The sequence below is a fragment of the Malaclemys terrapin genome, chromosome 9 (assembly GCF_027887155.1).
Source record: "Malaclemys terrapin pileata isolate rMalTer1 chromosome 9, rMalTer1.hap1, whole genome shotgun sequence".
NCBI classification, from domain to species: Eukaryota; Metazoa; Chordata; order Testudines; family Emydidae; genus Malaclemys; species Malaclemys terrapin.
The window spans coordinates 56,028,467-56,043,193 of record NC_071513.1 but is presented as its reverse complement, the minus strand read 5'-3'; the positions used below and the strand labels follow the sequence as shown (position 1 = coordinate 56,043,193).

At 47.1% G+C, this 14,727-nt stretch overlaps 1 protein-coding gene across 3 annotated transcripts in view; it reads left to right on the top strand.

Annotated features, from left to right (window-relative positions):
- Nucleotides 1-14,727, top strand: part of VPS8 (VPS8 subunit of CORVET complex) — a 258,292-nt gene that overhangs the window by 48,235 nt on the left and 195,330 nt on the right. For all 3 annotated transcript variants that reach the window (XM_054038927.1, XM_054038926.1, XM_054038925.1), the window contains exons 13-14: nucleotides 4,748-4,828; nucleotides 12,289-12,459. In XM_054038927.1, coding sequence (XP_053894902.1) covers nucleotides 4,748-4,828; nucleotides 12,289-12,459 — 252 coding nt within the window. The remainder of the gene's footprint in view (nucleotides 1-4,747; nucleotides 4,829-12,288; nucleotides 12,460-14,727) is intronic.

Sequence of the window (14,727 nt, the reverse complement as noted above, 5' to 3'; positions counted from 1 at the left end):
TTTAATTTTTGGATGCTGTGTCATGAGTCCAAATTGTCCAGGGTGTGTTTGTAGTCCATGGCGGGCTGCAGTATTGTAAGCCCAAGCTGCACTGAGTTCACTGCATGTATTGCAGCCTCCCTGAAAGCTCCCTGCATTCATCTGGCCACTAGAACACTGTCCTGTTAATCCCTCCATGAATTTTCACCAAATCCTGTTTGCTGCTGATTGCTAGCTCTTCCTGGAGCAGGAATTATAGATGAATACAGTAACTCCTCACTTAAAGTCATCCCGGTTAACGTTGTTTCGTTGCTGATCAATTAGAGAACGTGCTTGTTTAAAGTTGCCCAGTTCTTCCTTATAACGTCATTTGGCAGTCGCCTGGTTTGTCCACTGCTTGCAGGAAGAGTAGCCCGTTGGAGCTAGCTGGTGGGGGCTTGGAACCAGGGTGGACCAGCAGCCCCCTATCAGCTCTCCGTTCCCCTAAGTTCCCTGTGCGGCAGCCACCCAACAGGCTATCAATTGCTGGCAGTTCAGCTGTCCCTCCCCCCTCTACCTTAGAGCTGCTCCCCGGAGTCTTCTGCTTGCTGTGCAGGTTGTGGGGGGAAGAAGGGGGCTGTCAGGGTGACCCCTTCCCCCCCTGCTCCTGCACCCCACTTACCCCATCTTCCATAGAGAAGACACCATGATAGGGCTCAAGAGGGAGGTTCCTGGCAGCAGCTGCCATCTCAGCTTGCTGATCTACTTCAAAAGGCAGTGTACTTAGAGTGGGGTCAGAGTACTTAAAGGAGCAATGTGCATCTCTCTCTCTCTCTCTCTCTCACACACACACATTCGGTGTGTGTCTCGGTCTGCCATGCTGTCTCGCCTCCCTCCGTTCGTGCTGCCTTGTAGAGTGTGAGGCTACATTAATGAGTTAACCCTTGAGGGCTCAGCCAATTGCTAGTTCATCATTTAGCAGTAAGGCATTCCCTGGGAAATATCCCACCCTCTTACCCCACCACCTCAACCAAGCTTCACAATCATCATCGCTGTGTACCAGAATTAAATTGTTTGTTTAAAACTTTGTGTGTGTGTGTATGTATGTATATACATATATACACACACACACACACACACACACATACATGTATATGTGTATATGTATATAATGTCTTTTTTGTCTGGTGAAAAAAATTTCCCTGGAACCTACTCCCTCCCTCCTCTTCTCCCCCCCTCCCCCCATTTACATTAATTCTTATGGGCAAATTGGATTCACTAACATCGTTTTGCTTAGTCGCATTTTTCAGGAACATAACTACAACGTTAAGCGAGGAGTTACTGTAGTCACATTTCAGAGCAGGGCATACTTCTTAGGGTCTCCTCTGTAGGCCAGTAACCCCCTCCATTTATAGATTTGTATATGATACACATGAAAAGCTTTTTAGCAGACACGTCTGGCTTGCCCCTGGTAGCCTGGAACAAAAGATCCCTTTGCTATGTCTTCCAGAAAGTGGACTGCCTGAACAGATTCTAAAGCCATAGGTAGCAAACCACAGCAAGTGTCCCTCTGCCCGCAACCATAAGGGGCCAGTGGTATGGAAATTTTATAAATTGATTTTGTAAATCGGACTTTACAATAATGTATGGCTTTCTGCTCTGCACAGCTCTCAAATATCTGAAGGGCATCTGAGAACATTTTTTTCCCCCCAGAATGTAACAAAACTAATGATTCAGACAATCTCAAATTATATTTTTTAGATTCCACAACCACTTTTGCTATAGAGAAAGTAAAATTTTTTTGGACATGCTTAGATAATTTATTCTTTAATTTTGTCTTGGCAGGCCCTTCCGCCTCTGCAGGGCATCCACAGTCAATCAGGCATCTTGCATCGTGTACACTCATACAGCATCAAGGAGGAGGCTGATAATTAATGGCAACTCTGGAACCAATGGGAGAAGAAGGCAGGCCAGGTTGAAGGACAGAGAGGCTGCAAAGCATGAGGAAAGATTGGCAGCATAGTTCCTGGACCATGAGCTGTGCTTGAGGGCAGCAGTCAGAGCTGTTTGAGGAGGAGCTTGTGCTCAAGACAGTAGGAGTGCAGGCTCCAGTTCCACCTGCACCTCCCACTCCAGCTCCTTGCCCTGAGTCCTCACCATACTATGTTCTGCAGCCCACTTTGGACAGTTCTGTAGTTGGGTGGTCCTTGTTGCAAGGAATGAACACTTGCTGGAATGGGCAAATGTTTCCCGTTCATTCCTCCACTCCAGTGCAGCAATGGCAAGTGTGTGCAAAACACATCAACCGGGTCAGAGAGAACAAATTCTGCCTTTGTTGGTGGCTGGCCTGGCTGTCATGTTTTATTAAATGCATGTGTAAAAACAGTGTCTTGTTTACACACAGGTATGGTGTCATGAGGACTGTTTATTACCTTAACTAAAATTCAGGGGTTCTCAAACTGGGGGTTGGGACCCCTCACGGGGTTGTGAGGTTATTACATGGGGGGTCACGAGCTGTCAATCTCCACCCCAACCCCGCTTTGCCACCAGCATTTATAATGGTGTTAAATCTATAAAAAGCGCTTTTAATTTATAAAGTGTGTGTGTGGGGGGGTCACACTCAGAGGCTTGCTATGTGAAAGGGGTCATCAGTTTAAAAAAAAAAAAAAAAGTTTGAGAACCACTGCTAAAACTGAACTACATAAATAGCAATCCATAAGCGGTGGGTTGAAACATATGCCCATTTTACAAAATAAAGATAGAATATATTCTGTTTTATAAGCTTTTATCATACCCATGAGCTTAAATTCTTCATAAAAACCATCACCACTGGTAGAAAGTGTGAAGGGGGACCCTGCCAGTCCCTCGGGTAGTATTCAATCAGGGTATGCTTATATCAATAATATGAACATTCATACATCTGTTGGGGCCATGCAAAACATAATATGGGCACACAAGCATCCCTGATTTCCATTGCACATGTGGAGCTTGCACCAATTATGACAGGTGCTCTTTCTGGCTGTGTACCAGATCAATAATACAGTAGTGCCATGAGTCCACTTCTGACAAAATGGTTCACCTTTTTCCTCAGAGACATTGTGCAGAGCACAGCAGGCCACGGTAATGTGAATGGCTTTAGTAACATTGGCATCCAAACGGTTCTATGAACAATGCCAACTGGATTTCAGTATGCCAAACATTCTGCAGCTGCTAAGAGTGTAATTAAATCTGCTTTTGCTGGGACCTCTGCCATCAGGGTATGGTTTCATAAGCCATAGCAAAAAAATGGTATATGGGGTCCCCTAGAACAACAGTGGGGACAGTGGCTCCATTTATAACCATGTCATTTGGTGGGATTAGTATCACCACTTGTCCATGAAGGTAATGTCTTGGTCTGCAGGAAACACTGGCATGATGCACTTTACCAATACAGAGTAGCAGCCGTGTTAGTCTGTATCTGCAAAAAGAACAGGAGTCCTTGTGGCACCTTAGAGACTAACAAATTTATTTGAGCATAAGCTTTCGTGGGCTACAGCCCATTCTTCGGACTAAATTTGTTGGTCTCTAAGGTGCCACAAGTATTCCTGTTCCTTTTACCAGTACAATCCATGCTATTGTCTGAATCTGCCTCTGTGGTCAACCAGCAACTGCAGGATGATGGAGTAGTACTGTTTGCAGTTCATGCATTCATGTGCTCCTTGAGGAGTGCAAACTATGGGCACATGAGTCCCATTAATGACTTGGGATCAGTTTGAAAAGCCCATTCTCTCAAAACTGGCAGTTATTTCAGAAAGATTGTGATGCACCTAAACAAACCTCTTCCCCCACAGTTGACTTGCCAACACCAAACTGGTTAGCCATAGACCTGTAGCATTCGGGGTAACCAGCTTCCTGATGACTATTGCAACCCACTTCTGTTCTGAAGTGGCTTCTCTTCTGTGTTTGTCCTGAAGCTGGAAGGTCTATCAAGTTGATCACAAACCTCCAGGAATGCCTGCTTCTCCATGTGAAAGTTCTGGTTTTCCCAGGTCCGCATGATGAGAACCCACCAGTCAGTGCTTGTGGCCCTGCTGTGTAGAAGCACCTGTCTATATGAGGAATCTGGAGCTATAGCAAGAGTTATGAACATTGTCAGCAGGTTAGAGTCTGCCATGTCTGTCTCCTCCTTTTGAGAGGTGCTTTCGATAGGTCAAAAAACGCTGCCGAAATGTCCACCAGTGTCTCAGGAACGTTTTGCCTATTTCCTGAAATAGGAGTAAAAGCACAAGCTGGATAAGCTCTTCCAATGGCAGTTCATCCATGTTGCTGACTCCGGTTGCTGGGAGTATGAATATGGCTTAGCTGCATGTGTAGGCAAGTTGAGAATTTCCAGTCAAGTTGTTGCAGGATGTTGCTTTATCAGTCAGCCCACAAAGGAAAGTTGGATTGCCATGGCCAAATTTTGGCCAGAGCCCAGATTTGGATATTTCCTGTTAATATATTTTAATTACTTTTCAACAAAATTCCTTAAAAATACAAAGGACCTAAACTAACACTTTGTGAAGTGAGACCCTGAAAAATCAGTGACTTCTAGTGAGAAAAGGAATTTGTGCCCCATTTTAAGGCCATTTTAGAAAGCCACCTCTGTGATGATGCTGTTAACACACGTAGCTAGAACACTGATACTGGAGAAAACTTGCAGACCCTGGAACCGGGCTTCCTTCCTCAGTGGAAGAAAACTTTTCTCAAGGCATGTTTCGGGTTCCAGAAAGCACTAAGTTTGAGTGTTTGTCTTGTCTAATTCCATCAGGTGAAGAGAGATGACTCCGGTGCAATACATGTTACTAAGCAAAAGCAACTTCATCTGCACTATGACCTCATCAATTTTACTGTAAGTATTGAGTCAGTAATGTTTTTCTTTCTGCTCAGATAGAGATAATAGCCTGCTGTGTTTTTAAATGCATGTCAACATCCCTCAGCTTCAGGGTGCTGTAATTTCACTCTACAAACTTATTCTAACAAACATAGCTCTCTTTTTCGTGCATACAAATTGGCTATTTGGACTTGGAATTTATGAACTGAAATTAATTTATTTTCTGTAGCTTTTTCATAGAATCCCGTGTTTTAAAAATGGTTAAATAGTGGCTATGTGGTGAAGAAAATAGGCTGTCCAAATCTGTAAAGTGTGCAAACTAAAGAACTCATGTCCCTGGTGAATAAAGTGTATGAATGAAGCCCTTTTAAGCATGGGGCCAAATTTTACTGGCCAGATTCTAAATCCTTATAAACAGATACTAAGTAATGGCTCCGAAGAAGCCAGGAAGCTCTAGCATATTGGTTTATGTTATACATATATTTTGCTAACGTACCATCTTCCTGTTTGATGTTTTTAACACAAAAATGTACATACAAACCCTAAAAACACTTTTTAAAGAGCACTAAGGATATAACAATGAAATACAGAAATGCCACAGTGAACCAGTTATGTATGTTGGCAGTTTTAAATCTCCAATCTAGCAAATGAAGTTTCTTGAAAAATAGATGCACTCTGAAAACAAACAGAAAAGCCTTTTCAGTTTGGGAGTATGGCCTAATGGATAAATTTTAATAGGAATTGGATGAAGGACTCAAATTCAATTCCCAGCTTTGAAGGGGTTTACTATGTTCCTTTTACTAATGTTGATAAGACTTTTTGCCCCTTATCTTACTCAGGGGATTGAGAATAACTTTGTATTCTTCTTCGAGTGATTGCTCATATCAATTCCAATTAGGTGTGTGCATGCCGTGTGCACAGTCGATAGGAAGTTTTTTTTTTTTTTTTTTTTCCCCCCCCCCCCCCAGCAGCACTTGTCGGGTCGGCTGTGGAGCTCCCTGGAGTGGCTGGAGTGGCGCCTCCATGGCGCTCAATATACAACCCTGCCGACCCGGCGCCTCCGCAGTTCCTTCTTACCCCCAGTGATGGTCGTTGGAACTGTGGTGACTTGCTTAGCAAGCTCTCCCTGTTTTCCCTAGCTTTTCAGTTTAGTATAGTTTTAGAATTCTCTAGCCTAGTTGAGTTTAGTTTAAGTAGTTTACTGTAGTTACAACAGAGAGCTGTTGGGAGTGGGCGTTTCCCCTCCATCCCGACTGCGTTCTCCCCTTGGGGACTTGGGGTATGCCTAAGTCCCAGGGATTCAAACCCTGCAAGTCCTGCGACAAGTCCATGCCAACAGACGACCCCCATGACGCTTGTTTAAAATGTCTGGGGGAAGCACACCAGGCTGACAAGTGCAGGATTTGTAAACGGTTTCACCTCAGAACAAAAAAGGAGCAGGACTTTTGCCTCAAGCACCTCCTTATGTAGGCAGCACTCAGACCGCAACCCGCACTGGTGTGGCAAGACCCAGCACCGAGCTTATCGGTGTGCAATGCCCCGGCGGCAGCGGCAGAACTGGCACCATGGAAGGATTCTGGAAGAGACCCGTGCACCACTGCTCCCCAGCACCAAAACCAGTCGGAATGGCCTAGCACTGGTCCCATTCCCCAGTGCAGAAGCGGCACCGGAAGCAGGGGAGGAGTGGATCTCCGACTCCGGGACCCACCCCTTTGGAGCTGGCAAATGGGGCGCGTCCCAGGGAGGAGCACCCAGTGCCAAAAACTTTGGAGCCCGGCACCGTTGACTTCGGCCCCGCAAGGGGGCAAGTCCAGTGACATTGGACTCCCTGAGGCAGGTGATTGAGGAGGTGGAACTGCCGTCCACCCCAGACACCTTTTTGAGGCTGCGAGGGACTTGATCGCCATGACAGCGCCATGGTCCCCCGTCTGAGCCAAGCCTCTGGTGCCACAATATGTGGCAACGTCTCGAGGCAAACCCGCGATTCTTCGTCCTTCAGCACCACCAGCAGAGGCAAGATACCGCTCGGGATCCCCACCACACATCCTGTCCCGCTCCTGGCACCGGTCGTCTTGACACCGGTCCGCGTCCCCGCACAGATCCCAGTCGCAGCACCACTCCCCAGCCCAGCCGCGCTTGGCACCACCATCCTGGTCCCCGTCTTCAGACTCGGAGGAGGGGTCTAGATACTCTGAGCAGGGCCTGCACAGGTCAGCCTGTGGAGGGCCTGATGTGGGTGCGGGGCCATGGCCTGCGCAGTGGCCATTTTGGACCCTGTGGGTGTACCACCAAGCCCAGGGCACCCAATCCAAGGGTTCCTGTTCGGCGGTGTCCGAACCAAGGGTGCCGGAGGCATCGGCGAGTCGCCCCACCCCTAGGGGTGCTGAGGAGGTACTGGCCGCACTACCGCCCCTGGAACCGATCCCCGTCCCCAAGCTAGATCCAGGGGTGGTTGGCCCTGAAATAGGCAGGGCAGGAGGCCCCTGGGGACCAAGAGTGTCAGGAGGACCCTGTTCCCCCATTAGCCTCCTCGGCGTCCCTGGATGAGGTGATTGCGGGCACTTCTGCCTTGGGGCTGCCACTCCATAGACAGCCGTGCCCATCAGGACCTCCTACACAGGATGGCACGGATTTATGTGTCTGCAGGCCAAGGAGGTGGTGGAGTCAGAGGACCCTATGTTCGACATCTTGGCCATGGAAGGCCCATCGATGGTGGCTCTACCCCTTATCAAAACTATCTAGGCCAACACAAAGACCATTTGGCAGACCCCAGTCTCCATCCCTCCCACTGTGAAGGGTGTGGAGAGAAAGTATTTCGTCCCCCTCTAAGGAGTACAAATACCTCTTCACACACCCACAGCCCTGTTCATTGGCACAGTAAACGAGAAGGGTGCTGGGCTTGCTGTAGCTGCCTCTCCAAGTCAAAGGGCACCAAGCCCCTTGATTTGTTCGGGTGCAATGTGTACTCCATGGGGGGCTTGCATTTCAGGATTGCCAACCAGCAGGCAATCCTGAGTAGATACAGCTTCAACTCCTGAAACTTGATGCTGAAATTTAAGGAGCTGGTGCCAGCAGAGTCCAGGGAGGAGTTTGAAGCTATCGTTGAGGAGGGCAAGGCAATGGCATGGATCTCTTTACAGGCATCACTGGACGCTGCAGACTTGGCGGCACGTACCTTGTCCTCTGGAATCTCCATGAGGCGTAGCTCATGGCTGCAGTCCTTGTGGCTTCCGCCCGAGGTTCAACAGATCATGCAGGACCTGCCTTTTGATGGGGTAGGCCTGTATGTGGAGCAGATGGACTCCAGGTCGCATAGACTAACAGACTCCCAGGCTACTATGAAATCCTTGGGTATGCACACCCCAGCAACCCAACATAAACATTTTAAGCCGCAGCAACGCTCCTATTCTTCTCAGCCAACGGAGGACTTCTATAGGAGAAGGGGCAGGAATGGCAGACGCAAGCCATCCCACTCCCTGCCTAGGCAGGGCCAGGGCCTGACCAAACCATCGTTGGGCTCCAAGCAGGCCTTTTGAAGGTGCGCCCGAGGATGCTGCACCAGCCACGATTCCGTATCCTTCCCCTTCTTTCGTGAGTTGTCTGTCCCACTTCTACCATGCTTGGTCCCAAATAACTTCGGACCACTGGGTCCTTGATGGAGGAAATGGGATATTCTCTTCAGTTCTGTTCCTGCCCTCCCTCCCACCCGCCCTTTCCCGTCCCTCTTCAGGGACCCTTCTCACGAGCAACTCCTTATCCAGGATTTGCAGGCGCTCCTCACTATAGGAGCAGTGGAGGAGGTTCCTCAGGGGCAAGGGATTCTATTCCCGACACTTCCTAATCCCCAAGGCCAAGGGGGTCTCATACCCATTCTAGACCTGCGAGGACTCAACAAGTTCATGGCAAAGTTCAAGTTCTGCATGGTCTCCCTGAGTACAATTTATCCCTTCTCTGGATCTGGGAGACTGGTATGCTGCCCTCAACATGACAGACGTGTACTTTCACATAGCTATTTGGCCTGCACACAGATGATTCTTACGGTTTGTGGTCAACCACAAACATTATCAGTTCATGGTCCTCCCCTTCGGCCTGTCAACAGAACCCCCAAGTGTTCACCAACTGCATGCCGGTCGTAGCAGCCTTCCTTGGTGACTTGCTGCTCAGGGGGCACACTAGGGAGCAGTTGGAGTCTCAATTCCAATTAGTCAGCTCCACTTTCGAGAGACTCTCCTTCTCAACATGAACAAGTCAATCTTGTCACCAACCTAAAGAATAGAGTTAATCGGGGCAGTGTTGGACTGTGTTCAGGCAAGAGCACTTTTGCTAGAGTCCCGATTCCAAGCCATGACAGACATTATTTAAGGCCTCAGACAGTACCTGACCACTACAACAAGGGGATGTCTGAATTTCCTTGGCCACATGGCAGCCTGTACTTACGTGATCCGGCATGCCAGACTGAGGCTCAGGCCACTCCAGGCATGGCTCGCTTTGGTGTATCACCCGGGGCGCTATAGCCTGAATTCAGTGGTCACAGTGCCAGAGAAAGTACTCGAGTCCCTCCAGTGGTAGCTCGACCCTTGGACAGTGTATGAAGAAGTCCCCTGCAACACCCCCCAGCCCTCCTTGTCCCTGGTAACGGACGTGTCACCTCTGGGATGGGGGCACATTTGGGAGACCTCCAAACGCAGGGCCTGTGGTCACAGGATGAGCTCTCTCCATGTCAATATCAAGGAGCTGAGGGTGGTGCGACTAGTCTGCCAAACCTTTCAGGCCCGACTTCAAGGCCAGTGCGTGGCAGTTCTAATGGAAAACATCACAACCATGTTTTATATCAACAAGCAGGGTGGAGCCTGTTCCTCTCCCCTATGTCGGGAAGCCCTCTGGCTATGGGAGTTCTGCATAACCCACTCCATTCACCTAGAAGCATCCTTTCTACCCGGAGTTCAGAACACACTGGCGGACCACCTCAGCAGATCCTTCCCCAGTAACGAGTGGTCCATCCGTCCGGATGTCATACACTCCATCTTCCAAAGGTGGGGATTTCCCCAGGTCGACCTGTTTGCCACCTGGAGCAACAGAAAGTTCCCAGTGTTCTGCTCCTTCCAGAAACACAGTCCAGGCTCAATCACGGATGCATTCCTGCTACCCTGGGGAAGCTGCCCGCTCTACGCTTTTCCCCTGATCCCTCTTGTGCACAAGGTCCTATTCAAGGTCCGCTGGGACGGGGTGGAGATAATTCTGGTGGCACCAGTGTGGCCTCGACAACACTGGTACACCACGCTCCTGGAGCTATTGGTGGATGCCCCGATCGTGTTGCCACTCCTCCCCAACCTGATCACTCAGGACCACGGTTGTCTTCACCCTGACCTCCAGTCCCTCCACCCCATGCCCTGGAAGCTTCATGGTTGAACCCCAAGGAGCTTCTGTTTGCGGAACAGGTAAGGGAAGTCTTACTCAGCACAGGAAGAACCCTACTAGGGCCATATCTGGCAAAGTGGAAAAGGTTTATTTGCTGGTGTGACCAGCTTCATACACCCCCACTTCAGGCATCTATACCTTTCATCCTAGAGTACCTTCTGCACCTGAAACAGCAAGGCCTGGCAGCATCATCCATAAAAGTACATCTCGCTGCTATCTCGGCTTTCCACCCAGGAGCATCTGAACGCTCCATTTTTACCAGCCCCATGGTTGGCCGGTTCCTCAAGGGTCTGGAACAGCTACATCCCCAGATTAGACAGCCTGTTCCTGTGTGGGACCTTTAACTTGTTCCTCTCCAAACTAATGGGGCTCCCATTTGAACCACTGGTGACTTGCTCCCTTCTCTATCTGTTGTGGAAGGTAGCCTTCCTGGTCGCTATTACATCAGCAAGGAGAGTGTCTGAGTTTAAAGGCCCTTACCTCTGACCTACCTTATATGGTTTTCCACAAGGATAAGGTGCAACTCAGACCTCACCTGGCCTTTCTTCCTAAGGTTGTCACATTTCCATACTAGCCAAGACAGATTCCTGCCTGTTTTATATCCTAAGCCTCATGCCAGTAGCTGCGAGCAGAGGATGCACACTCTGCATGTTCGGCGAGCACTAGCCTTCTACATTGAGCGCATTACGCAGTTTAGGAAGTCGAACCAGTTGTTCGTAGCTGTGGCAGACCATATGAAAGGGCTCCCGGTCTCATCTCAAAGAATATCTTCCTGGATCATGTCCTGCATCTGCACGTGCTATGAGCTGGCAAGATACCAGCCCCGGCACTTACAGCACACTCCACAAGGACACAGGCCTTTTCAGGAGTGTTCCTAGCCCAGGTCCCAATCCAAGAAATTTGCAGGGCAACAACTTGGTCCTCGGTGCATGCGTTCACCTCTCCATTACACCAGCATACCAGAGATGATGCAGCTTCTGGCAGAGCGGTACTCCAATCAGCAATTCCATAACTGACCCCACCGCCTAGGTAAGGCTTGGGAGTCACCTAATTGGATTCGATACGAGCAATTACTTGAAGAAAAAACGGTTACTCACTTTCTCGTAACTGTTCTTCGAGATGTGGTGTTCATATCCATTCCAAACCCGCCCACCTTTCCCTCTGTCGGAGTGAACTGGCAAGAAGGAACTGAGGAGGTGCTGTGTCGGCAGGATCATATATTGATTACCATAGAGGCGCCACTCCAGGGGGCTTCACAGCTGAACTGACGGGTGCTGCTAGGGGAAAAACTTTGTCAACTTTACACGTGGCGTGCGCGCACACCTAATTGGAATGGATATGAGCAACACATCTTGAAGAAAGAGTTACAAGAAGGTGAGTAACCATTTTATACTTCAGTATCAGAGGGGTAGACGTGTTAGTCTGCATCTGTAAAAAGCAACAGAGGGTCCTGTGGCACCTTTAAGACTAATAGAAGTATTGGAGCATAAGCTTTCGTGGGTGAATGCCCACTTCATCAGACGCAAGTAATGGAAATTCATCCATTACTTGCGTCTGATGAAGTGGGCATTCACCCACGAAAGCTTATGCTCCAATACTTCTATTAGTCTTAAAGGTGCCACAGGACCCTCTGTTGCTTTTTACAGATTCAGACTAACACGGCTACCCCTCTGATACTGAAGTATAAAATGGTTACTCACCTTCTCGTAACTCTTTTTCTTCAAGATGTGTAAGAGCAAAAATTGTGGTCTATTTTCTTTTGACTAAATACATACAGTCTAAGAAGTTAAACTCTCTGAGGAAGTTTGTCATAACTGGATGCTTCAAAGAAAGTTTTCTGGTTGTCACCTTCCTTGTAGTTACACTTTTGCCCTGTAAAGCAGTTGGATTCTAAACTTCAGCCTTACCCCAAATACCCAGAATAATAACTTCTGTATGCTGCCAGCTACCACTAGCTTAAGATATTAGTGCTCTAGGGTGTTCTTGTAGTATATTGTGCTATGTGTCCTGATAGTTATGTATTAAATGTTGCTGACGTTTGACATATGCCTTTTTTCCAGTGGATAAACTCACGCACAGTAGTGCTTCTGGACAGTGTGGAGAAGCTGCACGTGATAGATCGCCAGATGCAGGAGGAGCTGGAGACTATAGAGATTTCAGAGGTGCAGCTAGTATATAACAGCAGTCACTTCAAATCACTGGCCACAGGAGGCAATGTCAGCCAAGCATTGGTAAAGACCTACGAACGTTGTAGCCTGCTAGTATTTTACTTGTCGATTTGATAAGTCTTTGAAATTTGCTTTTTTTAAACAGGGAAGTTTGGGACTGCTTAAAATGTTGTCTTTAAAGAGCCTTTTTAAAAAGCTTGTTTGTTAGTTTAGCAAGAACTGATAATTCTTGAAGTGTTGCCTCGTCACATTCACACTTATAGGATGCATCATCATCCCACTGAGCTTCAGAACCCTCTTCAAAGAAAAAATATAATGGTGACTGTAGCAGCTGGTTCTTTGAGATTGGGCAGGTAGAGTGATTATGCAAAGGCCACACTTTTCCCTTTTCCTCAGCGTTCCTCTCCTAAAACTGAGTGGAAGAAACTGAAGTTATTGGGGCCCCCTGGCCTCTTATAATGACAGGTCCCAATACACAGTGCTGCAAGAGGGTTCTTGTATGGTCTCATTGGATGCTGTTTTCCAGAAAGCTGCTGAAGCTCAGAGGTGCTGGGGCGGGTCGCATCCTAGAAGTGGGAATATAGACTCAGAAATGTAGGGTTGGAAGACACCTTGAGAAGGCATTAAGTTCAGCCCCTTGTGCTGAGGTAGGACCAACTAAATCTAGATCATCCTTGACAAGTGTTTCTGATCTGTTTTAAAAACCTTCAATGATGGGGATTCTGCAATCTCCCTTGAAGCCTGTTCCAGAGCTTAACTAACTTTAGTTAGATTTTTTTTCTCCGACTATCTAATCTAAATCTCTTGCTGCTGATTAAGCCCATTACTTCTTGTCCTACATTCAGTGGACATTGATCACAGTCCTCTTTGTAATGGCCCTTAACATATTTGAAGACTATTATCAGGTCCTCCCTCAGTCATCTTTTCTGAAGACTAAACGTGCCCAGTTTTTTAACCTTTCCTCATAGATAGTATTTTCTAAACCTTTTATCATTTTTGTTGCTCTCCTCTGGACTCTCTCCAGTTTATACAAATCTTCCCTAAAGTGTGGCAGCCAGAACTGAACACAGTGCTCCAATTGAGGCCTCACCAATGCCAAGTAGAGCAGAACAATTATCTCCCATGTCTTACATACGACAGTCCTATTAATACACCCCTGAATACTAGCCTTTTTTGCAGCTGCATCACATTGTTGACTCGTGCTCAATTTGTGATCCACTAGAAACCCCAGATCCTTTTCAGCGGTATGATCACCTAACCAATTATTTCCCATTTCGTAGTTGTGCATTTGATTTTTTTTTTCCTTCCTAAGTGAAGTATTTTGCACTTGTCTTTATTGAATTTGATCTTGTTGAATTCAGACCAATTCTCGAGTTTGTCAAGGTCATTTTGAATTCTGGTTCTATCCTACAAATTGCTTGCAACCCCTCCCAGCTTGGTTTTATCTGCAGACTTTAAGCATATTTTCCATTCCATTATCCAAGTCATTAATGAAAATACTGAATAGGACTGATCCCTGTAGGACCTCACTAGATAAGGCCCCCCCAGTTTGAAAGCAAACCATTGATAACTACTTTTGGAGTACTGTCTTTCAACCAGTTGTGCACCCACCTCATAGTAATTTAATCTAGACCACATTTCCCTAACTTGCTTATGAGAATGTCATGTGGGATTGATGTGAAATATCTTGATCTCTCTCACTACTGCTTCTTCCTTCTCCACTAGACCAGTAGGAGAAGGAAGGAAATTAGGTTGGTTTGTCATGATTTGTTCTTGACAAATCTATGCTGGCTATTCCTTATCTCTAGGTGCTTACAAATTGATTGTTTAATAATTTGTTCCAATATCTTTCTAAGTATCAAAGTTAGGCTGACTAGTCCTTAATTCCCCAGGTCCTCTTTGTTCTCCTTTTGAAAGAAAGGTACTATGTTTGCCCTTCTCCAGTCTTCTGGGACCTCACCCATCGTCCACGAGTTCTCAAAGATATTTGCTAACAGTTCCAAGATTACTTCAGCTAGTTACTTAAGTACACTAGGATGAATTTCATCAAGCTCTGCTGACTTGAATACATCTAACTAAATTAAATATTCTTTAACCTGTTTTCCCTATTTTGGCTTGCATTCCTTCCCCCTTGTTAATGTTGTTTGTGTTGAGACGCTGATCACCATTAACCTTTGTAGAGGCAACACTCAACCAGTTTTGCTATGGTAAATTACCAGTTTTTTTCCAGCTGCTGTTATGCAAAGACTGCAGTCATATCCTCTTTGGCTATAATCTCACCAGGTCTCATATGGTAAGCAGGGTTGTGCCAGATGGGGATATGTCTAGAAA